A 22,521-nucleotide genomic window follows, 5' to 3' on the forward strand; every position below is an offset into this window, starting at 1 on the left:
GGTAATCTGACTACAAGGATAAATAGTATGCGATTTTCAGTCTTAAAGGATCTAAAGCGATTTCTTCTATGTAACTGGTAATTTCTTAGCTGAATTAGATAACTAACACTTCAGCAGTCTTTTCTTAATAGAGTAGGATATGTTTTTAAAAACTTGGCTCCAACTTTAATTTAAAAATTAGAAAATTACCCCTTAAAAATATCTTTACATGCAGAATGTAAAGGTCACCCCACTGTTTTATATTTGTACATTGACATAAATCTACCCACATTTAAACAACACCAAAAATATAAGCCTTAATGTTTTTTTTAAAAAAAAGAGGAAGTAACACTTTCCAAAGCCAAACAGTTTTACTCCCAAAATGAATTTAACCAACATTTATGGAAACAGGTTAACTGTTCAAAATAATTATATAAGGTAGAAAATAAATGTCTGTATCCACTGTGAAAAGGAGAATTCCTAGTGAAAAAAAAATTCTGCATAAAGAAGAAAACTTATATAGTAGAGAGCAGAGAAAAGGGTAACACTCTAAATTAATAGTAATTTCCTTTCCTCCCAATTTTCATATGTATTTATGTAACATACATAAATAAATGTTAATAACATAAATGTTAGACAGAATCTAGAATTTGTTCACAAGTAAATTATTTCATAAATGGAATGACTAGTATTATATCTTCTCTGACTGTAATAAGTAATAAATGGAAACAAGTGAATTTTAGGCTCATGCTTAGTTTACAGTCAGATACTCATCTAGCTAAAAAGGGAATTAACGACCACACTTCCCCAGAACTATATTGAGTGCTGAGCTGTTTCCACGCTTCCTCTAAGCTTTTCTTCTTTGGTGCAAGTTTTCTTGATTTTTACTTGAGATGTCATCTCTACTTAATTTCTTTGTTAATATAATAGTTAACTAATATTTCTCTGTGAAAGTGAAATTGGGAAAAATTAAGAAAAATCCTAAAAACGACTTTGTTTTAAGCAAAATGAAGACTTAAAACTTGCAGCGTCCTTCCCATTTGCAATTTGGCTTGCTACAGTGCTTTGCATACTTTTGGCTGTGATGTATTCTGTCATTTATAAATTATGGCAACTATCCTGGAGCCAAATCTGCCATTAAATAAATTCTCGGATAATTCCCTACATTCATTTAGTTCCCTAATCACTTACCTCCCGTGCAGTGCCTGCTAATTTTGTGGTATCTGTTTCCTTTATTTGAAGTGGTCCTAATTTCTCTTTTTCCTTCTGTCCTTTCTTCCCTTGTGATAGCTTCTCTTGCCTCTTGCTGCAAGAATGTCTGAGGAGTCTTACTTTGAATCTAAGACAGAGGAGTCAAACAGTGCAGAGATGTCATGTCAGATCACAGCAACAAGTAACGGGGAGGGCCATGGCATGAACCCAAGTCTGCAGGCCATGATGCTGATGGGCTTTGGGGATATCTTCTCAATGAACAAAGCAGGAGCTGTGCTGCATTCTGGGATGCAGATAAACATGCAAGCCAAGCAGAATTCTTCCAAAACCACATCTAAGAGAAAGGGGAAGAAGGTGAACATGGCCCTGGGTTTCAGTGATCTTGACTTGTCAGAAGGTGACGATGATGATGATGACGGTGATGAGGAGGATAATGACATGGATAATAATAGTGAATGAAAGCAGAAAGCAAAGTAATAAAATTGAAAATATTTGGAAAAACAAAAGAAACTTGTGATCTCAGTCTGTACAGTAACCAGTAAGGAGGTAGAAAGCCAAGCTTTGCATTTGTAGGCCAAGTACATTTATGTGACAGTCATTTCTTTACTGATTTTACTTTTGATTTGTTTTTGCTTACAGAAAAATGGGGGGGAAATCAAGCCAAAAAGGTATATGAATCAGCAAATGTGGTACCTGATTATAGAAATTGGTGATTCCATACACAATATAGTATTTTTAATTAATGGCATTCTGGCTTTTTCTTTCATGAATAGCTTGATAGCTTGTATTTGATTTCATTTGATTTGATTTCATTTATTCAGTTGCTTAAGAAAACTTACATTTTGAACAAGCACTCTTAACTCCTAATTCTTCTTTGACACTTGATTTTCTTATAACATGCTACTTTTTCTTCCTTGTGGCAATACACTGTACTGTCAGAAATAATTGATAGTTACTACAAAAGCCAACAATAAAAAAGTTGAAATGAAAGAAGGTTATAACAACTACCTCTTCAGAAATACCTAAATGCAGAGAATTTTCAATACTTAATAGCACAACTTTTCAAAGTAAGACCTGAGAGATGCTCTCAACAGTACATGTGAAGGAGAAATAGCCTAATTTGAGAAGAGCAGCAGATGCCACAGGCTCCCATCCCCGTGCTAGCCCTGGACACTTCTTGACAACAGCACACTGTCACCTAAGACTTACCTTTTCCTTTACACGGAGAGAAAGATACAGTCTTAAAGGGATAGTTGCAGGCCGTGGGAGTGTTGACGCAGGCCTGCTCTGCCCTTCAGTATGCATGTTTGTTTTCCAGTGGGGCCGATCATCTTGGATTCTAAATACATGTACAGATTTTTTTGAGGAAGGAAATATTATAAAAGGAATGGCAAAGATACGTTTTCATTACTTAGGCAAAAGTGCAAGATGAAGGGTTCTTTTTATATCAAATGTAGTCCTCCAGGATTGTCTTTTTTGAACCCTGACTAAGTGATGCCAGTGTTAAAGAGAAGTATATGTAGGTGCTGCTCTAAACCCCTAGGTAGCCAGAGAGAGATTCTCCAAATGTTATCATATATTTGTTAAAGCTTATTTAAACTACAAAACATGGTTTAAAAAGGAAAAGCTACAGAACATTTATAGTTATATTTTAAAAAAGTAAAAGAACAGAGACTTTTCAACCCAAATTAGAGAGCAGCGCCATTCATTTGACTAGTATATCAAAGCATTTTTGGTGATTCTTTTTATGGAAGATTTAAGAAAGGGTATCATCACAGATATTATCTAATACTATTTCCAATTATATTTGATTATAAAAAGCGTCTTGGAATTTGAAGCGTAGCATGTTTCTAGTCCCCATTAAAAGCTGAAAAATACCACAAAATGATCAGTACACTGTTCCAGCTTTATTTGGAGAAAAAAATAATGAATAAAATGTTCTGGGTGTGAGATGTAGAACAGACTAAGTAAGTAGAATGATAAAGAGAGGGATCTGAAGTCAGATCACTATTCAAAGCCCGGGTCTAATCACTGTAAAACCTTGGGCAAATTATTTAACTTCTATGTGTCTGTTTGCTCTTTCACATGGGAATGATAATAGCACCTACATCAAAGGATTGTTGTGAGGATTATTATTACTATTATTATTATTAATTAATTAATACATGTAAAGCATGTAAGTACCAGGCCCATGGTAAATGGTCAGTTAATATTACCTACTGGAATTATGTCATTGAAAAGACACTGAAAAAGGAGTGGTTTCAGTAACCTTCTGGAAAACTAAACTGTCGACTTCAAGTGGTATTTGTTTAGTATGAGATGAAATTGAAAGTGGATCGCTTTCAGGAAAATACGTGAGCTATAGATTTGTTCTGTTGCTCTTTGAAGCTACCACCCACAGACTAAGGCAGCACAGAAAGAGAAGGTAAGCCTCTCACCTAGAAAATGGGTTCCCCACTTACCCAATCTGACCGGACATACAGATACACACAAACCACAATATTGTGCCAGTGACAAATGGGCACACACTTAAATGAGCATCCTGTCTGTGCTCTCCGACTCAAGACAAGCCACTCCAGCAGAAAATCTTGGAGGGGAATAGAAGGGACGGTTTTCAGCTCTCGACTTCCCAGCGTGCCCTGGGGCACTGTGGCTTAGCAACCTGAAGGAGAGAGCCAAAGAGGGTGGTTGAAAAGCCTCTTGCTATAAGGGTGCTAAATGGTAATGGGGAAACAAAAACAAAAAAAGAAACATTAAAATAATTTTCTAAAAGCCTCTTGCACATTTTACCATGCAAAGATAAAGTCATTCATTTCACAAATATTCATTGAGCCCCTTCTCTGTGCCAGGTACTATTCTAGGCAACAGCAAGAAACAAATATTTGCACTTGTGAACCTTAAATCATAAATAAAACATAAAAAAAAGCAATAAAGCAATAAACAAAACTAGTGTGTAATATAGTATGAAAACATTTGATAAGTGCCTGCCGAAATATAAAGCAGAAAGGAGGATAGGTGCATGGGAAGTGTTGAGGTTTTTAATGTGTGGTCAGGAATGGCCTCACTGGTAAGGGAATCCCCGTGGGCTGATTTTGGATCTGTGCACTTGATGTAAGAATGTAAGCCTTGTCCTCATTTAGGAATAATCAGCAGTGAATTTAGAACATATGAACTGAATGAAACTGACATTTTTTTCTCTACATATAAATATGTTATGATTACATAAAGTATTGCTGCATTAATAAAAGCAAGTCAAGTAGGGCCAAAAGATAAAGGTAATAGGACTCTGTACCCAGGCCCACAGTCACTGTTAATTAGGCAATATTTCTTTAATCGTTCAATTCCTGCCTTTCCCACCAATATTCCAGAGATGGTTATAACAATATCCTGCCATCGAGAAACTGCTAGAATTTAGGATACAGCAGATTGATAACCTTAGTGACAAGCTTGAAATCATTCTCCACTGAGAATTAGGCTATAGGTTGTTACCATGTGGCCCTGGCTATTCCCCTCTCTATACCAAATCAGTATCTTTCTAGGGTTTTGAACATCCCTGAAACCTGTATCCGATAAACTAAATGTTCATGTGATCTCACTCTGTGAGGATTAGAAGACTGTAGACTCTATAATTTGTTTTATTAATTTTAAAAAGAAGTGGTTGTCAACCATATGCAGAAAATCTAATGCTGAAGTTAATTGTGCAGCTTCTAATTCACTTTTCAGATCCGTTTTTGAAATGGCACATTATTGGTGTTGAATTTATTTCCAATTATTTGACCTACCAAAAGGGTACATTTTGAAGAGGAGAAAGAAACAGAGACATTGGAAGATTCAAAATGAGAATCGGAACTCTGCCTTGTAGTAGTCATTGTCAGAGCCACACGACTGGAAATGCACTATTCTTTCAGCTTTTGTCCCTCACTCCTGCAGGTGATCCCGTAGCATTATAATAGATGGTGGCCTGCTGGTGGTCCTCCCCAGGGGCAGGGCTGTCACCCTGCGGTGTTTGGGAGTGCCAGCCGTATTTTTGCTTGTCATGGCGGCTGGGGGTGTATTTAGTGCCCTGTGCCAAAAATGGTAACATCCCATTGCCAGGGACAGTCGCACCCCATAAAGAATTCCACCCAAAACGCCCATCTTGCCCTCCACTGAGAGACTCACTCATAAACCGGGCAGTTTTAGAGCTCCATGTCTTACTTCTCCCCCCAAACAAAATCACCCACGTCAAAGGATTGTTTGCAGCCTTACCACAGCTACAGAATCTGACTTTTGTAGGTTTGTGGCATTTATCTTAAATCCCCACTGTGGAAATGGTTTCTTTCCCCGTGATAATGCTGGTGGAAACTTTATGAAATAGTTCAGTTTACTCTCCTGTTACACTGAGGCCACACTAATAAAAAAGAAAAACATTGTTGAAGCTACAGTTCTGCAAAGTAGCCAGGTTCCTTTAAAAGGACCCTTTTCCTGACAATCTTTTTCTTTCTTTAGTGAAGTCACAATTTAATATTTTACATGAGTTACCAATGAAAAGAGGTTGCAGGCACCCCTTATTTTTGATGTTGTGGAACTGTTGAAGGACCTTTTATTGGCCCATGATTTTTAACATGCAGCAGATTTGTTAGACTTTAACACCAGTTGAAGAATTCAAACTTGATCTCCATTAAAATTAAGGAATCAGGGGTGTGGGGAAGGTTTGGGAGCAATCCAAAATGACTTCTGTAGCACTATGAGATACATAATTTTATTTTTAGAGTTTTCATTGGAGTGGTAAGAAATTCTTAAAGATCATTTTAAAACTTATTCTGAGTTAAATATTGATACTTTAATTTTTTTGATACACTAGACTTGTTATAGCCTTTTGAAATTAGCAATCTCACCAAACCACATATATAATAGAGCATAATTTTTCTATAATCAGGTACCTTTTGCTGCTTTTTGAGTAGGACTGTTTTCCAGGTTAGATTTTAAGTGCTGCCAGAAAGAAGATTCTGCTCTGTTCTTTTGACTGTAGCATAGCCTGCCAGCTCTAGATGCACCATTTCTGTGATGAAAAATGAGTGCCTACCAGGAAATCTGGAGGACTCGCAACATTTCCTCTGTTTCCAACTTAGTTTTCACTCTATCGCCTGTGAAGAGCTTTCTGGCATGTGATTATTTACTTCAAAGTGGAGTTTCAAACACCTACATTAATTATTTTACATCGTGTGCAGAACAATATATCTTTTAATGTCAGGTACAATACAATGCACATATTGCTTTTACACTGTTTAAAATTTTTGTACTAAATAATAGAAAATATTTATATTCTTTGGGTGTGAGCTTTGAATAGATGGCATTATCATTTTATTTTTTTTAACAATTTTTTTTCTCAATTATTCTATTGCAATGTTATTCTGAGCAAGTCCTATGCCAAAAGCTTGTGTAATGTTTGTATGGAAGATTACCTGTGTGGTAAGGCTACTCAGTTATTGACTTCATAGTTGGAATTTGATATTCCAGCACAAAGTCCACAATGTATTCAGAAATCCAAGTTGGTGTTATAAATTTCATTTTGATGTGAACTTTGCTTTCCTTTGTTTTAAGGCTCCATTTTACAATAAACGTTTTGACAGTAAATCCCTTTGTTATGTGTTACTGCGTACATCACATCTTTGTCGGATTCGATTCCCAACATGCTTTGACGGAATCACTGTCACACGCGTGCACACAAGTGAGCTTTTCTCCCCTGAACTCATTTGGAGTGTAAATAATGAATTTGTAAAGTGACAGGGCAGCCACAAGTTGGATTCTTTTTTATCCTCAAAGAGAAAAAGGCTTAGGACTCACCCTACAGCAGGTACACTGATATGTTAACAAGGTACAGAAAACGCAAAGGAAGTGGTGAACCACTGTGTGGCTGGAGGTCATTAACTCTTATCCACTGTCCTGCCAAATCCAAACTGTTTTAAAACAGTGCCTTCCTCTCACTGGTCTTTGCAAGCATCCTGCCAGAGCACGCCCTGGCCAGTGGTTCAGTTGGTTGGAGCATCATCCCATACACCAAAAGGTTGTGGGTTCAGTCCCCATAGGAACACTTTCGGGAGGCAATTGATTGATGTTCCTCTCTCACATAGATGTTCTCTCTCTCTCTCTCTCTCTCTCTCTCTCTCTCTCTCTCAGTCTGTCTCTCTCTGTCTCTCTCTGTCTCTGTCTCTCTCTCTCCCTCTCTCCCTGTCTCCCTTCCTCTCTCTCTAAAATCAATAAAAACATATCCTGGGCTGAGGATTTAAAAAAAGAGACACAGAATTCTGCCACAGCGAGTATCACCCTGAACTCACTGTCTTTCCCTTGGCCTCATCTTGATGAGCCCTCCTCAGAGTACAAGAAAACTCTTCTCCCCTTCTGACATTAAAACCAAAGGTGTTGGTATTGATTCGTTGTTTCATTGACAACATTGATTCTAATCAAGAAATACCTCTTTATCAAATTTTGTTTAGCACAACATTTGGGAATGGTATAAAAATCAAAACACCGCACATCCCTCTCCTCCCTATAAAAGCAAGCCCTGGTGCAGGGGAACATTTTTGGAAGTTAGTCTGTTGTTTCTTGAACTAATCAACAAATTTCCTTCACATTTGTATCCGTGATGGGAAAGGGAAATGACATGTTTCTGCAGCTGTATCCAGCTGCCCTGTGAAGAATAAAACTTCTCATATATTTTCTTTGATGGAGTTCAGTTTTAGATCCTATTCCCTTCTGCATTATTAAAGCAGGTGAGTGCCTGTGACCACTGAGTCCTACATAGGCCAGGTATTCAGAGGAGGGAAGGGGCAGTCCCAAGGGAATCGGAGTACATGGGGGCAGCAGAGGACAGAGAGAGGAGTAGCGACTTCTGCCCTTGCAATGTATCTATTACTCAAACTCTACAGGTTCATAGTCATTGTAACCAGTGGGTGTTTAAAGAAAATTCTGCCCAACCCCCCCACCCCCAGAATCAGCCTAGTTTTCCTTTCTTCTTAGACATACACACGCATTCTGTTCCCGGTGCCCTGGTTGAGCAAATGTGTCACACCCATCCTTCCTCTCCCTACACCCCCATCACTGCCAACGTTTTGCCCGTTGCCTCTACTCACCTGCAGTCACTGCGCGTCTCCTTGCCCTGCAGTGCGCAGCTCAAGCCACTATGTTTTCCAATCCCCCATCTTAGTCTATGAAACCCTCCCTTTTCCCTGGCAAACCCACAGACATTGAACTCTATACAAGAGAATTTAGAATTTTAATAAAAGCACCCTCAATTTTATTCACTTCACAAATTGTTAAACAAAAATTTATTGGGTAGTGTATGCCAGGCACTGAGTGTAAACCGAGATGAAGATGGCCTTGATCTCCTCCATACGTACTTCACACCTGTTTTACCCCATTTTGATTAAAAGCTCCTTGAAGGCAGAGATATGCCTTTCCTAGCAGGGTTGGAGCACGTGGGTTCAAAATAGCTGCAGATTAAAGGACTGGCTCACCCTCTAAGTTTTACACTATTAAAAATAACCAAATTCAGCTTTTTTCCAACTTACCCACAAAAAAATGTTATTTTTAACTGAGGTTAAATAGCACTTTGCCACATTATCTCAGGAGCAATTCAACCATTTTGACAAGTTAAGTTAGTTAAAGTTAATGGCTATAACAAACTCTAAACCAAGTCACAGGAGACCCAGGGTTTTGTTTTTCTTCAAATTGTGTAGGCATTTATTATTTAGTCTACAGCCGTAGGGCACACACTGACGTGAGTAGCCCTTTGGCTCTGAAGACAGTGCTAACAGAAGTCCTCTTGCCAAGTGACCTTTCCTGTTCATGGCCCTGTAGGGAGAGTGCTTTGTTTTAGTTAGAGCAACTTTGCAACCTGGGCTTCTTAGAACAGTTCCAGTTTCACTTGTCCTTCTTCATCCATGGATCCTAATATTTGGGTTTAAAAATATAATGCAAGCAAAACATTTAGTTAAACACTTAGAAATTCTCCTGTAAAAATAAGCATGAGTCGTCTGGTTACCAACTGGTTGCTTTGGAATTTTCGTTAATAATTCAGAAAATCCTCATGTTGACTGAGGATTCCAAGGAAGGCTCTGGCATCTGACAAATGTCAGAAATTCCTTGGCTGCCAAGCCCTATTGTGGACTATAAAAGGACTCTTGGTGTGCTAAGTACCAAGAGAGAAATCTCAAGATGTACAGTGTCTGGCTACAGCAGCTCACAAAGGGCAATGAATTGGGCCCTGGTCAGTTGCTTAGAGCATCATCCTGATACATGAAGGGTACAGGTTCAATCCCCAGTCATAGCACATACAAAAATCAACCAGTGAATTCATAAATGAGTAGAACAACAAACTGATGTCTGTCTGTCTGTCTCTCCCCTTAAAGTTAAAAAAAAAAAAAAAACTCTGAAGAAGAAGGTGCAATGAATTGTTACTGAGAGGTTGATGCACCTGACTGGTTTCTGTGGGCAAAATCCTTGAAGCACTGAAAAATTCCTTTTAAGATCAGGAAACTTGTTTTCCATTCAGCCTCACGTACAAGAGGAAACAAGCCAGAGTGGCACCTGAGAGCTAAACTAGACAATAGAATAAACAAACAAACAAAAAAATGATAATATTACTTTTTAAAAATTTTATTCATATTTCCCACGCAGCTGCTGCCTTCCTTTGAAATTGGCTCATGGACCGAAGATGACGTGGTAAGCTGCTTCTGCTAATGCCTCATTTGATGGGGGCAGGTTTTTTATAAATTTGTCCACAAGTTAAAGATGCAGCTAGCGAGGCTTGGGCCTTCAGAACTAGAAATTGACAGATTCCATGTTTTTCTTTTTTTAATGCTGTAATGTTTTAAATAAGGCCTCAAGGGCAAAGCAAGTATCTCTTCAATTCTTATAAGATTCCACCTCCCTATTTGCTCTGAAAGGTATTCCAGAAAACAATAATGAATACCAATGACAAACCTACAGCGCTGATCCAGATACCAAATTAACACACTTTTAAAGAATTGGCCTTAAATTTTCCTAAGATTACTAGGAATGGACTTGAACCACAGTGGAGAAAAATCTGGTAAAGGCAATTTTGCTGAACTGGGTCTCCTTCCAGCCTTAGGCCAGTTCAAGTGACAGGTTCATTTTTGCCACCTTGACTCTCACCTTCCCAAGGAGGATGGACATGAGCACTCAGACACTTCTCGGCAACTGGAGCCAAAGAATCCCCATGTTTCTGAGTGAACATGGATAGACTTGTCAAGTCCTACATTCTATACCTGGGGAGTGACCCCAAGGGAGAATCCTACTGAGTCTGTTGTATCTCTGTATCTGTTTCCTTAGTGAAAAACAGGTCTGAGAATTCTTGATCAGAGACCTCAGGAGCTTATGCTCTAGGTATCATTAAGTGAAAAAGAAGAAAAAGGCTGTAATGCCATCCTTAGCAGGCTCCCACCACAGGAAATGGACCAGGTGCCACAACGTACAAACTCACTACTAGAAACTCTTGGGGAGGTCTGTTTACCTAACTCAACCTGGTTTCTGGGCCAAGGCATTTACCTCCCTGGCCTTTGTATTCTGTTGAAGTAAAGCCGCTTTCAACATTAGTTGACCTCTGGCTTCTACAGGGAAAGGAAACTTGGCACCAGTTGCGTCCACTTCGCCCTGTTTGCTGAGCCCTGGTGATTCTAAGGTTCCCACCAGCCGTGCCTAACAGGGAAAGAAGACATAGGATCTTCTTTATCCACAGGCATGGACATAATTAATGCCTTTATCCCCAGCTGCAAAGTTGATGCATCTAATTTGAGATGGAAATTTTTAAAAGGATATTTTTAGTCTTTGCCCCAGGGTTCAGTGGTTTTTAAATCATTGAAATAAAATTCCAGAGTCAAGGGCACCTCAGAGAATTGTTGGGACTGGGTCTGGCCTCCCTTCAGTCTCCCTTGACCAGGGTACTGTGAGAAGCTGCTGGTAAATGTGTACCAAATGGGATTAAAGGACTGACGGTCACTGATTCCAACCTCATTCTATATAGGGCACTTTAACTTGTCTTGGTCCACGTAACTGCTTCATGACCAGGCAGAACAGAGGACACATTCTCCCCAGTTCTCTGTCCACTGCTGTGTGGTTCCTGTTACTCACAATTGCCGGGTAAGCCAGTGCCCCTCAATAGCCCTGGGGACACAAATGGGAAATCATTATAAGAACCTTTTTGAAAGGATTTTTAAATACTTCCCAAATAAGAAGGAAAACCAATATTCCTCAAATGTCCAAGTACCCCAAAGAGAGGGGTAGCTTCAATTTGAAAGCCTGGAAGTTTTAAAATCATAAAAAATTTTCTATTTTACCTTTGTGGTTGAACCAAGGATTTAAGATATTTTACTCCATTGAGAACTATAGGTTTTACTGTTAAGTCTTGGCCACTGACCATGTATGAATCTTCAAAACTATGTGTCCTCTCTTTCACAGTATTTTTGGGTTCAGCAGCTCGTCCGAAAAGGCAAGTGGAATACTTTACCTTCTTTTTTTTTTTTAAGTATATTCTATTGATTATGTTGTTACAGTAGTCCCAATTTTCTTCCCCTTTGCGCCCCTCTGCCCAATACCCCCTACTTTACCTTCTTAATTCATGGAGTTAACTTTGCTTTGGCCATGATTTCATCTCATTTTATTCTGCCTTCTAATCACTTCCCTCAGGTGACTCCTCAGAAGAGATGAGCGTCTATGCAAGCTTGTTTAAGGAAAACAACATCACAGGAAAGCGGCTGCTTCTCCTGGAGGAGGAAGACTTGAAAGACATGGGCATAGTCTCCAAGGGGCATATCATTCATTTCAAGGTACCTCAGACAGGGAGAGCTGTCCGCAGCTCTTCACTGAGCTCCCACTCTGCAGCAGACCGTGTGTCGTGTTGGCGGGTGTGGACGGAGACCGGGCTGCGCTGGTTGTGCGTAACCACATCCACACCAGTTGATTTTTAGCTGCTGCTCCCATGGGACCCTACTTTTCCCTCATAAGCCACAACAAAAGGGTTAATACCTGACACAGCAGAAGTCACCTGGGCACACCTGAATGTCACCCCCATGTCCTCAGGAATTCTCCAGACTAGTGGAGAAGATAGGTATTAATCCTGCAATAATGGGAAAATGATAGATGTAAGAAATGTCACAAAGATGAGGTTGGACTGAGGAGGGGCTTCTGTGAAGAATTAGGAAGGAGCTAAGAGCTGAAGAACAAGCAGGTGTAAACCAGGGGAAGGGGGGAGAGGAAGAGGTGTTCCAGGCATAGAGCATGCCTGTGGAAGGCACAGGGCGGGGGAGAGCTTAGTGTGCCAGGGGACGTGGGAATAAGGCAGCGGGGCTCCTGCAGAGCTGGCATCCCATCCCGGAACAGCAGGGTGCACCTTTGTTTAAGGCCAGAGAGGCTAGATATCCATTAGGAATCCCTAAGGATGCCGGAACCTGTCCACGGAGTGTGAGTTAACTTTGCAATCTTCCTAATTTTGAGCAGTGGCAGATGCCACCGCAGGTGTGCTCTGAGGCCACATCTGCTCAGGCGGGTGTGGCACTGCCCCCACAGCTCCCGCCTCAGACTGTTTTAGAGCTAAACCTCTGTTTTTGTTGGCGCTTTTTTCTTGTAAGTTAGCAACCAGATCTGTTTGTTTCTGTTTTGCTTTTTAGTTTCTCAAACCAAATAAGACTCTCTGGCATCTGTGTGGACATTGTCATTAAGAGAGAGATATTAGGATAAAATCAAGTTTGCTCCCCAAACCTCAACACCCATGTGGGTAGATGGAGGGGTGGCCATATGTTAGAAAGGGAAATAGAATAAAGAAGGAAATGTAGGAAAGCAGCTTCCCACCCAAAGTAACATCTTCACCAGGCCTCAATCAACATGCCAACTACTTTTCCCTTTACCTCTGTTAGAACTCCCAGCACTGGCCTTTCTAGGGAAATCTCCCTGCCATTCCAAGAGAACCCATCTGCTTGCATTCTGTGGGCCTTGGGTCCATGTAAGAATCATCCTTGCAGCCCTCCACACCCCTCGGACAATGGCTTAGCCTTAACCTTGATGTCTTTCCCTCTAGAAGATGGGTAGGAAACTCAGGCATCTACATACACCTCAAAGGCTGGCAAGTAACTCAGCCTTGACCTCTGGGTGTGGGCAAGTTCATCCCCAAACTCCATGCTGGCATAGATGGACTGCAGTAGGAAAAATTATTTTCTCTGGAACAGAAAAGTTTCAGAGTTTCAAAAGAGAAATTTGGTAAATCTTATGTTATTTGGCAGCTGCCCAAGAAGATGCTCCCACCTCTTCTGGCTTTGAAGAAGGACCAACGTTCCTTAAGGAGCGGTCAGGAGGAAAGGGGTGGCAAGCTGTGACACCTCACCAAAACCCATCATGATTTAAACATCCCCAGACCTGGCTCAGGACAACCAGAGTGCTCCCTCCATGCTGGTAGATGTCATTAATGCCAGCAACATCCGACACATTCGTTCTTGTTCAACAAATTCAGTAAATGCCTACAAATTGCAAGACGGGGCATGAGAGGACACAATGAAGAATTCTCCCCAAAGGAATTTATGTCCCGGAGAAGAGATAAAACATGTACATACAGCTTCTCATAATATAGGGTCATTGCAGTTTGGAGGAAAGGAGCTATTTCATTACCTCCACTCGGGAGGTGCAGCGGGGGAGACAGAGCGAAAACATCAGGGAGTCAGTGGCCCTGGAGCTGGATCTTGAAGGAAGCACAGAATTTGGAATGTAGACAGGAGTGATAAAGGAAAGAACATTGATCTAGAAAGAGAAGATAAGCAGTTAAGAGAGAAAGGGAGCAGAAGAGAATGTAAAGGAACAATGAGTGTGCGATGGAAGCCCAGGTGTGGAGAACTCAGGACGCAGAAAGTGGTAGGGCGGTGGACAGCTACGACCTCAGGCCTGGGATCTGGGATCTGTGGGGAGTATTGGAAGTTTGGGCAACAGACATGTTTAAAACTCTGCTTCTGGAAGTTTTAACGTGGGTTAGAAAGGAAAGGCTGGATTTTGAAAAACTAGTTCAGAGGTTGTTATATAGAGAACAATAAGGCCTCACTGGTGTAGTGAAAATGCAAAAGGAGAGAAGGAAGGACAGAGGAGGTAAGAGAGCAGTTTGGAGGTAGGAAGTGGTGCAGGGAGCAGAGAATAGTATCACAGAAGCCCAAGGAGGAAAAAGCTTTGTAGAAACAAGGTCTGTGCTATAGAGAAGCCAAGAAACACTTGCACAGAGAAGAAGCTGCTGTTGGAAGCTGCTATTTGGGGTTGGTCAGTGCAGTGTCCTCTGCTCCTGAGATCCAAAAGAGGGTGTGACCAGCATCTCTGGGGGGACTCAGGACTCCCTTCAAGCTTCCAGTTGAGTCTGCATGTGCACATCAAGACAGCTGGTTCTCAGAGGGGTGAGACAAAAGTCAGGCATGTGGACCCTCCACCTAACCACCAGAGCCCAGCTCTATCAGAGTGGCCACATAGTGGAGGCTCAGTCAACAGGCGACACTTCCATTCAGCTCAGCTGGGTGGTGGGTCATTCTGACCAATAAGCTTATATGAGAGAAAAAAAATTAAGGAAAAAGAGTCATGGGAACTTGCTCTGGGAGGGTCCTGCATATACTCTTGGGGTGCTGAGGATAAACAATGCTTCAAGCTGGGCCTTTTGGGATGGGATACCAGATGAGTATCTCCAGACTCGAGGAGTCCTCATGGTACTTGTCAGAAGTGTTACACACACACACACACACACACACACACACACACACACACACACTCTTTCTCACACCTTCATTTTCTGCTCTTTCACTAAGGCAGGCACAAGCATTGCTGCATGCCTTCTCAAAGCGGCTCTCAGCCCTTCAATGGTAGGTCATAAAACCAGCCACTGCAGCGGTCTTTCCACCTGCCCTTCTGCTACTCAGTGGTCCCTTGGAGCCTGTCTTGGCTCCCTTCTTCCTGCGCCTGGCAGCCTTTGTGTGGAGAGGCTGCATACAAGGAACAGGGCTGCACATCCAGGAAGTGTTCATTACATTGTCAAATGTCAACAGCTTTCATTTCATTTTGTAAAATGCATCTAATTTTTCTCACATTGGCACTTTTTTACTCTCTACATGATATGTTCAGTTCACAGAAAAGCTGGATTATACCTGAGGAGTAGAAAAAAGAATCATAATTTAAATTGTCCTCCTTTCCTTTAAGAGTTCTTTGTGCTTCATTGGGGGGGCGGGGCGGGAGCGTTGGACACATACCCGCAGAAATGTCCTTACAATTCAACAAACCCTTGAGTGGGATTGCAGCCTCCTTGAGAGTTGCTGGTGATATATTCATGTTCTTTGTTGTTTTTCCCAGTTACTCAATGTGACAAGTGCATTCTATATGTGGGAACATTAACTTGTCACTACTATACCAGTGTTTGAAGAATGGTTTTATTTATTGTTTAGTCTGAGTTTTAAATTCTTAAATATTTTCTTGTTCCATTAAATAATTACAAACTGTGTATAATACTGTGAACAATCAGTTTTATTTTCAATAGGCATTGGATATTAACATCCCCAAGATATTTTATGAACTACATAAATAAAGAATGCCTTTATATGTGCACAATAATTTTAATCCTTGACATTATCAGATCATTAATAAAGTCACGTGATTTATTTTTTACAGTCAGCCATTGAGAAGTTAACCCATGATTATCTAAACTTGTTTCACTTCCCACCTCTAATCAAGGTAAGTAAGGTGTTTCCTTACTGAGAATATGCTACTTTTATTGACATATGCACCTGCTACCTCCACACCTAAATTTGCCAAGGTCGGGAACTGTTGTTTGAAGTGAAATGTAATCATATCTGTCCAACAAAAGGCCCTTTGAATAAAGCTTAGTATGTGCCTAAATTGAATACCCTTATTCCCTGAAAGTTAAAATGTTAACAGTACATTCATGATAGGAATCACACATGTCACCTCAGAGGCTAGAGGATGGAAGTGCCAACCTCTGGCCTACCTGGCTCTGGTGACCTTTGTCTAACCCATAGGTCACTGAAGGAATTCACTTGCTAGTTCTGGATGTTCATTTGCATTTGGGGGTGAGAGGCTTATTATTCGAACAAATATTAATATATGCGATGTATTCTTTTGAATATAGTCTAAAGGTATATTGTATACTTTGTTATAAAATTAGTAGATACTTGCTCTGAATACACAGAATCCTTCTCACTCACTAACAACCATGGTTTCCCATCTCTAAACCCTAGAAGGTTCATTTGTGCCTCTGCTTGGACCTCTATCCACATATGCTCCCGGAACTGCATAATTCCTCCTTGGGAACAGCTTGTAAATATTTTGAGTGTTGTGAAACTCTCAAGTAAAGTCTCTCAGCGCATCTCCAGGTGCTAAGTGCATTTCTAGGGTAAAATTGCACAATGCAAGATGCACTGTGAAAAATGTCAGATGGTGACATTCCATCTGTAGTGCAGGAGATAAGTCATTTGGGAAAGTTCTCAAAAGCGTAAAACGTAATTTCTCTTGCTTTAAGTAATTGTAATTTGAAGCTTAATCTAAAAATAACCAAGAGTTAAACAACAGATTAGAATGGAAAAACTAGTGCTGAGGAATCATCTCTTTGACGTGAGAAGTAAAAGTAAAAACTCTATCTAGAATAAATGGCGTTTGGTTTTCTGTTTTAGGACTCAGTAAGTGAACCTGAAGAAAATGAGGAAAAAATAGTGAACCTTGAACTTGTTTTTGGTTTTCACTTGAAACCAGGAACTGGCCCACAGGTAAATCACATTTTAAAACTTTTGGATAAATTTCAACCTAATTTAAGAAAAGGATAAAGGTGAGGAGTAAATGGTGATGGAAGGGGACTAGACTTGGGGTGGTGAACACACAATACAATATACAGATGATGTAGTATAGAATTTGTACACCTGAAATCTATATGGTTTTATTAATCAATCTCACCCCTAGAAATGCAATTTGAAAATAAAAATTTCAACCTAATTTATTATTTTTCTACCCTAGAATGCCATAATTTTATATACTGCCCCCCGCCCCATCTGGTAACTTGAATCTGAGTAAATTTGTAGACTTTATAGAATAGACGCTAGTTGAAACGCTGCCAGCTGCCTCTGTAATCCAATCTAGGAATCTTTCCTGCCCTCCGGATCCTCAAGGAAACTCACGCCGAAGGATGGATGGGCAGGGGGCAGTGAACGTCAGAGCAAGTGTTTATGTCACTTGGCATCATAGCGTCCTGTTTCCTGTTTCTTAAGGGAAACCAGCTTTTAATACCAAAAGTAAAACAACATTGAGAATGGAATGGTGGGCAATGTGGAAACTCAAATTATCAACTCTAAATAGGGCGGCCAGACAGTTGTCCAAGATTCATTCCATCAGGATTTTACTTTATGTTCTATTTAGAGTCTGGAAAACTTGCTTAATGTGGGTGGCATATAAATTGGAATCATAATATTTTGTGTTACTTTGGATTACCATAAATCACTTGTAATAATGATAACTTCTACTAATTGAGCACTGGCAGCATTCCAGGCACACAGTACTGAGGTGTTGATGTTATTTTCCCCCATTTACAAATGAGGAAACTGAGGCTCTGAAAGGTTAACTTGTTCAAAGGTTACATGGCTAGCAAGTAGCAGAATAAGGATTTGGATGCAGGCCTCTCAGACCCCAGAAGCAAGCTCTTGACTACTGCACGGTTCGTACCTTTCCTTGGAGGCAGCCAGAAGACCTTATAAGTGCAGCTCCTCGCAGCCTGCAGCCTGCTGCTCTGGTAGGGCTGGGGTCGGCTGCACTGGCCTGTTGGCCTGCACTCGTGAAAGGAGGCATACCCAGGCAGAGGCAGATTAAGGTCAGCTGAGACCCCAGGCGCAGAAGAAAATATTGGGCCCCTTAAAAAAAGAGAGAGCGACAGGGAAAATAAAAATACATATTAACCATATTTTTAAATAAATAAAAAATATTATGTACTATTAATGTTTTATTTCCAATAAAATTTGAACATATGTATAATTAACAATAGCAGAATAATAATCACAAAATTTTGATGTCGTTCCATTTTTCTAGCTACCAATGAAAAGAAAATATAAAATTTAATAGTCTGAATGATTAGAATACTAGAGAAGAGATTTTTGTTATAGTGCAATAAATTAATGATTAATTAAAATTCAAAAATTATTCATAAACTATGAAAATCCAGGTGCTGATATAACAACAGGAATTAATTTTATCTTAATATAATTTCAGCAATAGGAATTAATTTTTTAATATAATTTCAACTTACCTGAATATTTATTTATACTCACAGAAAACTATTTTTAAAACCGTAAGTGAAACAAGTACATATCCACAAACTAATTTACATCCTTGCGTATTTGCGTATATCGTAAGTCTGCACTACAGGAGAACCTTTGGAAGTACAAAGTAGCAAATACGATTCTACTGCTCCGACAAGCGGTAGCGCAGCCGCACGGGGCCTATGCAACTTAATATGTGTATGGAATGCAGTGTAGTAATGAAAATAAGCGAATATAAACATACCATCAGGTTTTACCGCTGATTGTAAACTTGTACATAATTAAAATTGCACATGTGAAACCAAACTTGGTGTCATTAGAAAAAAGTGTAAAGTTGGGGTTTTGCAGGGCCCTTCAGAAGTCGGGGCCCAGGGCGGGCGCCCAGTACACTGGCCATTAAATCCACCTCTGTTAACCTAGGCCATCCCTGGAAACAGTGCTTATGGAAATTGTTGCAAGGGGTTGAATTTTCATCTGGGGTTTCCAAAGATGCTCTTTCTAGACACCTGAGAGAGTATCTTGCCTGCACTGCTGCGGGTATATTGATGTTTTTGCTGAATGGAAATCTTTGCCTCCCTTGCTTTAGCCACACAACTTGGTTGAGTGAGAGCTTCTCTGACTCACTCCAGGTTTCCTGTCTATGAATACATTTCTTTTCCTGCTGCAAATGGGTTGTCTATTCACGCCCGTTGTTAGAAGCAGCCACAGAAAGGGGGCAGGACAGTAAGTTCCTCTCTCTCCAACAACAAGCACGGGCCCTTCTCACCCTGAGACTCCATCGCTGTGGGCACCTCCAAGCCCATCTCATGGTAAACAATTGCACATTCTAATTTGCCTTCTTTATGAGGACTCTGTGTTTAAACGTTTCTATGTCTTGTGGGTGATAAAAGAAGAGGAAAGAATTTTCTTGAAAGAGACTCAGTCAAGAGTAGGCGCAATCAAAAACTAACTTTGAACTAACAAAGAAATGATTAGTTAATGTGGAAAAGTAAAAAATAAATCTTTTAGTAAAGTTTTTTTTCATGCTCCCCTCATCCAGTTTTTTTTTTTTCTTTTTCTTTTTGTATGTTTTGTTGATTATGGTGTTACAGTTGCCCCAATTTATTTTCCCTTTGCTGTCCTCCACCCAGCAACACCTCTCCCTCCAGCAGCCCCCCACCCTTAGTCTATGTCCATGGGTCATGCATAAAACTCTTTTCAACATCCCCCTGTCTACTCCCCACCCTCCTACCTTGCTTCTTAATTTCTGCGCCATTTCCCTCCCTCTCCCTCTTCCCCCTCTCAGCTGCCCTCCCCCTGACATGCTCCCCACAACTATAATTCTGTTCCCACTCTAGTTGTTTAGTTTGCCTTTGTTTCGATTCCCTAGCTTCTGTTGTTGGTTGTTGTGATACAGTTTTCATTTTAATGTTCATAGTTTTGATATCCTTTTTCTTAAATAAGTCCCTTTAACATTTCATATAATAATGGCTTGGTGATGATGAACTCCTTCAATTTTACTTTGTCCTGGAAGCACTTTATCTGCCCTTCCATTCTGAATGATATCTTTGCTGGATAGGGTAATCTTGGTTGTAGGGCCTTGCTTTTCATCTCTTTGAATATTTCCTGCCAGTCCCTTCTTGCCTGTAAAGTTTCTTTTGAGAAATCAGCTGACAGTCTTATAGGTACTCCATTGTAATTCTCCTCTTCTCTCTTGCTGCTTTTAAGATTCTCTCTTTATCCTTAACCTTTGGCATTTTGATTATGATGTGTCTTGGTGTGGTCATCCCTGGGTCTAGTTTGTTTGGGACTCTCTGTGCTTCCTGGACCCATATGCCCATTTCCTTCCCCAAATTAGGGAATATTCCTTCATTATTTTTTCACATAATTTTTCAATTTCTTGCTCTCCCTCTTCACCTTCTGGCAAACCTGTGATTCGGATGTTGGCACGTTTATAGCTGCTGTCCCAGAAGTTCCTAAGTCTCTCCTCATTTTTTTTAATTCTCATTTCCTCCTTCTGTACTGGTTGACTGTTTCTTCATTATGTTCCAATTTGTTGATTTGAACTCTGGTTTCCTTTCCTTCACCACTTGTTTCATATGGATTTTCCTTCATTTCAGCCAGGATAGCCTTCATTCTTTCCCCGTGCTGTCTAATCTTTGTTGTTAGAGTTGTGAGCATCCTAATCACCAATGCCTTAAACTGTGCATCTGTTATCTATCTCCTCATCCATTAGGAGTGCTATCTGCTCATTGCTTAGCTGTGCCACTGGGACCTTGATCTGCCCCCACTTCTGGGTCATACTTTTCTGTCTCCTCATCTTTCTGTGTTTGCCTCTGTGGTTTTGGCAAGGGCTGTTGCACTTCTTACGTTATAGGGGGTGGATCCTTAGGGATTCGTCAGTGCAGGCGACCCATTTCACCTCATTGTGGCGCTGTATGTGGGGGAGGGGGTCAGAGAGGGAACAATGCCACTTGCTCAGCGCTTGTGCCTTTTCCAGGCACTTCTCCCACTTCCTTATGGGACTGGAGCCTCTCTAGTTGTTGCCTTGGTCGTTGTTCCCAGAGTGGGTGGGTCTGTGGATGTTCTAGGACCATGGGGGCCCTTTAAACAAGCGAACTCTGCTGAGAGACTGGCAGTTTCTTCCTCCACCCCAACCCCCACTGGTTTGCACAGTCAGAAGCAGTGAGGCTTGATTTTCCCTGGCACTGGGACTGTGATTTATGGGGTCTGGTCAGGAGCTGGGAACACTCCCCAGGTGTCCCTCCTGACTTTTTAAAACATGTGACTGCACTTTCTGCCAGCCTGCCACTGCTTCTACTGCCACCACACCACATCCTCCCCGCCCTGGCTCCACCCCTCCTACCTGTCTGGATGAGTATTTCTTCTTTATATCTTTGTTTGTTGGACTTCCATACAGCTTGATTTTCTGGAACTTCCGGTTGTTTCTAGTTTCGAGGTAGTTGTATTCCTTCTTAGTTGTGGAGGGAGACCCAGCATGTCTGTCTAGGCCTCCATCTTGGCTGGAAGTCTCTTTTAGTAAATATTTGAAGCTACCAATGATACTTGATGCCAAATACAGCAGGCTGTTTTGACTATAATTGTGTAGACTCCTTGATTCATTGGCTACTCACAGGCCTAAAGTTACCGCAACTTTTGACTTCCTGCTGATCCTTGGTCTCCCAGGCAGGGTAATAATTTCACCCATTCGTTCAGCACACATTTACCAAGAACCTCCTGTGTGCCTGGCTCTAGGCTAAATACTGAGACTACAAAGACAGAAAATACAATTGAGGCTTCCAAGACTGTGGCAGTTCCATGAGTTCAAGGACACTCTATGATGGATCTGATCAGACTTTGTCACTAGCTGCAGATGCGTGAATGAGAGGGAGGAGCCAGGTTGGTGCTGAGGTTTCTAGTGTGGCAGCAGGACAGATGATGTTATAATAAAATTGGACAAAAAGTGAAATATACAAAGTGGATCTAATGTCAAGGTGCTAAAAATATAAAGAAACAACTGAAATGGGTAAGTTTAACCAGGAAAAGCTTTTTTGGAAGGGATGAATTTTGAAACAGGGTCTGAAGGGGTTCATGGTGATATTGGCAAATAATTTCCTGACTATGTTTAAAGCTTATGCTTGGAAAGTACTTCTTTCCAACAAGCTTAGATTATTTCATAAATGTCATCTCATTTATTCCCTTGGCATTTCTGTGAGATGCGCAAGGCCCAGTGTTTTCATCACTGATTAGAACACTGACCGAAAGTGAATGTGTGTTACCAGCTAAGCAGAGGAGAGGACAGAGCTGAGACCAGAAATTACATCTTTATTATCTTCTTCATATTACACATGGGCTTGCTCTCATACTTGACCCAAGATTTCTGAGCCATTTGTGAACTTTCATAAAATAATCCTAGTTCTGTTCAGTTCTAACCTAGCCGGGTATGCCAGCCTACACCCTGGCATTATAAAATAGTTTCTAATAAATATTCTTTAAGTCCAAGTTCCAATTCCCCACACAAAACCTT

At 40.7% G+C, this 22,521-nt stretch overlaps 1 protein-coding gene across 3 annotated transcripts in view; it reads left to right on the forward strand.

Annotated features, from left to right (window-relative positions):
- Positions 1-22,521, forward strand: part of MAP3K20 (mitogen-activated protein kinase kinase kinase 20) — a 152,880-nt gene that overhangs the window by 109,418 nt on the left and 20,941 nt on the right. For 2 of the 3 annotated variants that reach the window (XM_090280777.1, XM_090280784.1), the window contains exons 12-16: positions 9,850-9,894; positions 11,650-11,680; positions 11,878-12,017; positions 15,868-15,930; positions 16,887-16,979. In XM_090280777.1, coding sequence (XP_090136903.1) covers positions 9,850-9,894; positions 11,650-11,680; positions 11,878-12,017; positions 15,868-15,930; positions 16,887-16,979 — 372 coding nt within the window. Of the gene's footprint in view, positions 1-1,269; positions 6,808-9,849; positions 9,895-11,649; positions 11,681-11,877; positions 12,018-15,867; positions 15,931-16,886; positions 16,980-22,521 lie in introns of those variants that run through there. The other variant, XM_090280789.1, reaches the window with a different exon arrangement.

This window comes from Furipterus horrens, unplaced genomic scaffold (assembly GCF_987537825.1).
Source record: "Furipterus horrens unplaced genomic scaffold, mFurHor1.1.pri manual_scaffold_1, whole genome shotgun sequence".
Taxonomy (NCBI): Eukaryota; Metazoa; Chordata; class Mammalia; order Chiroptera; family Furipteridae; genus Furipterus; species Furipterus horrens.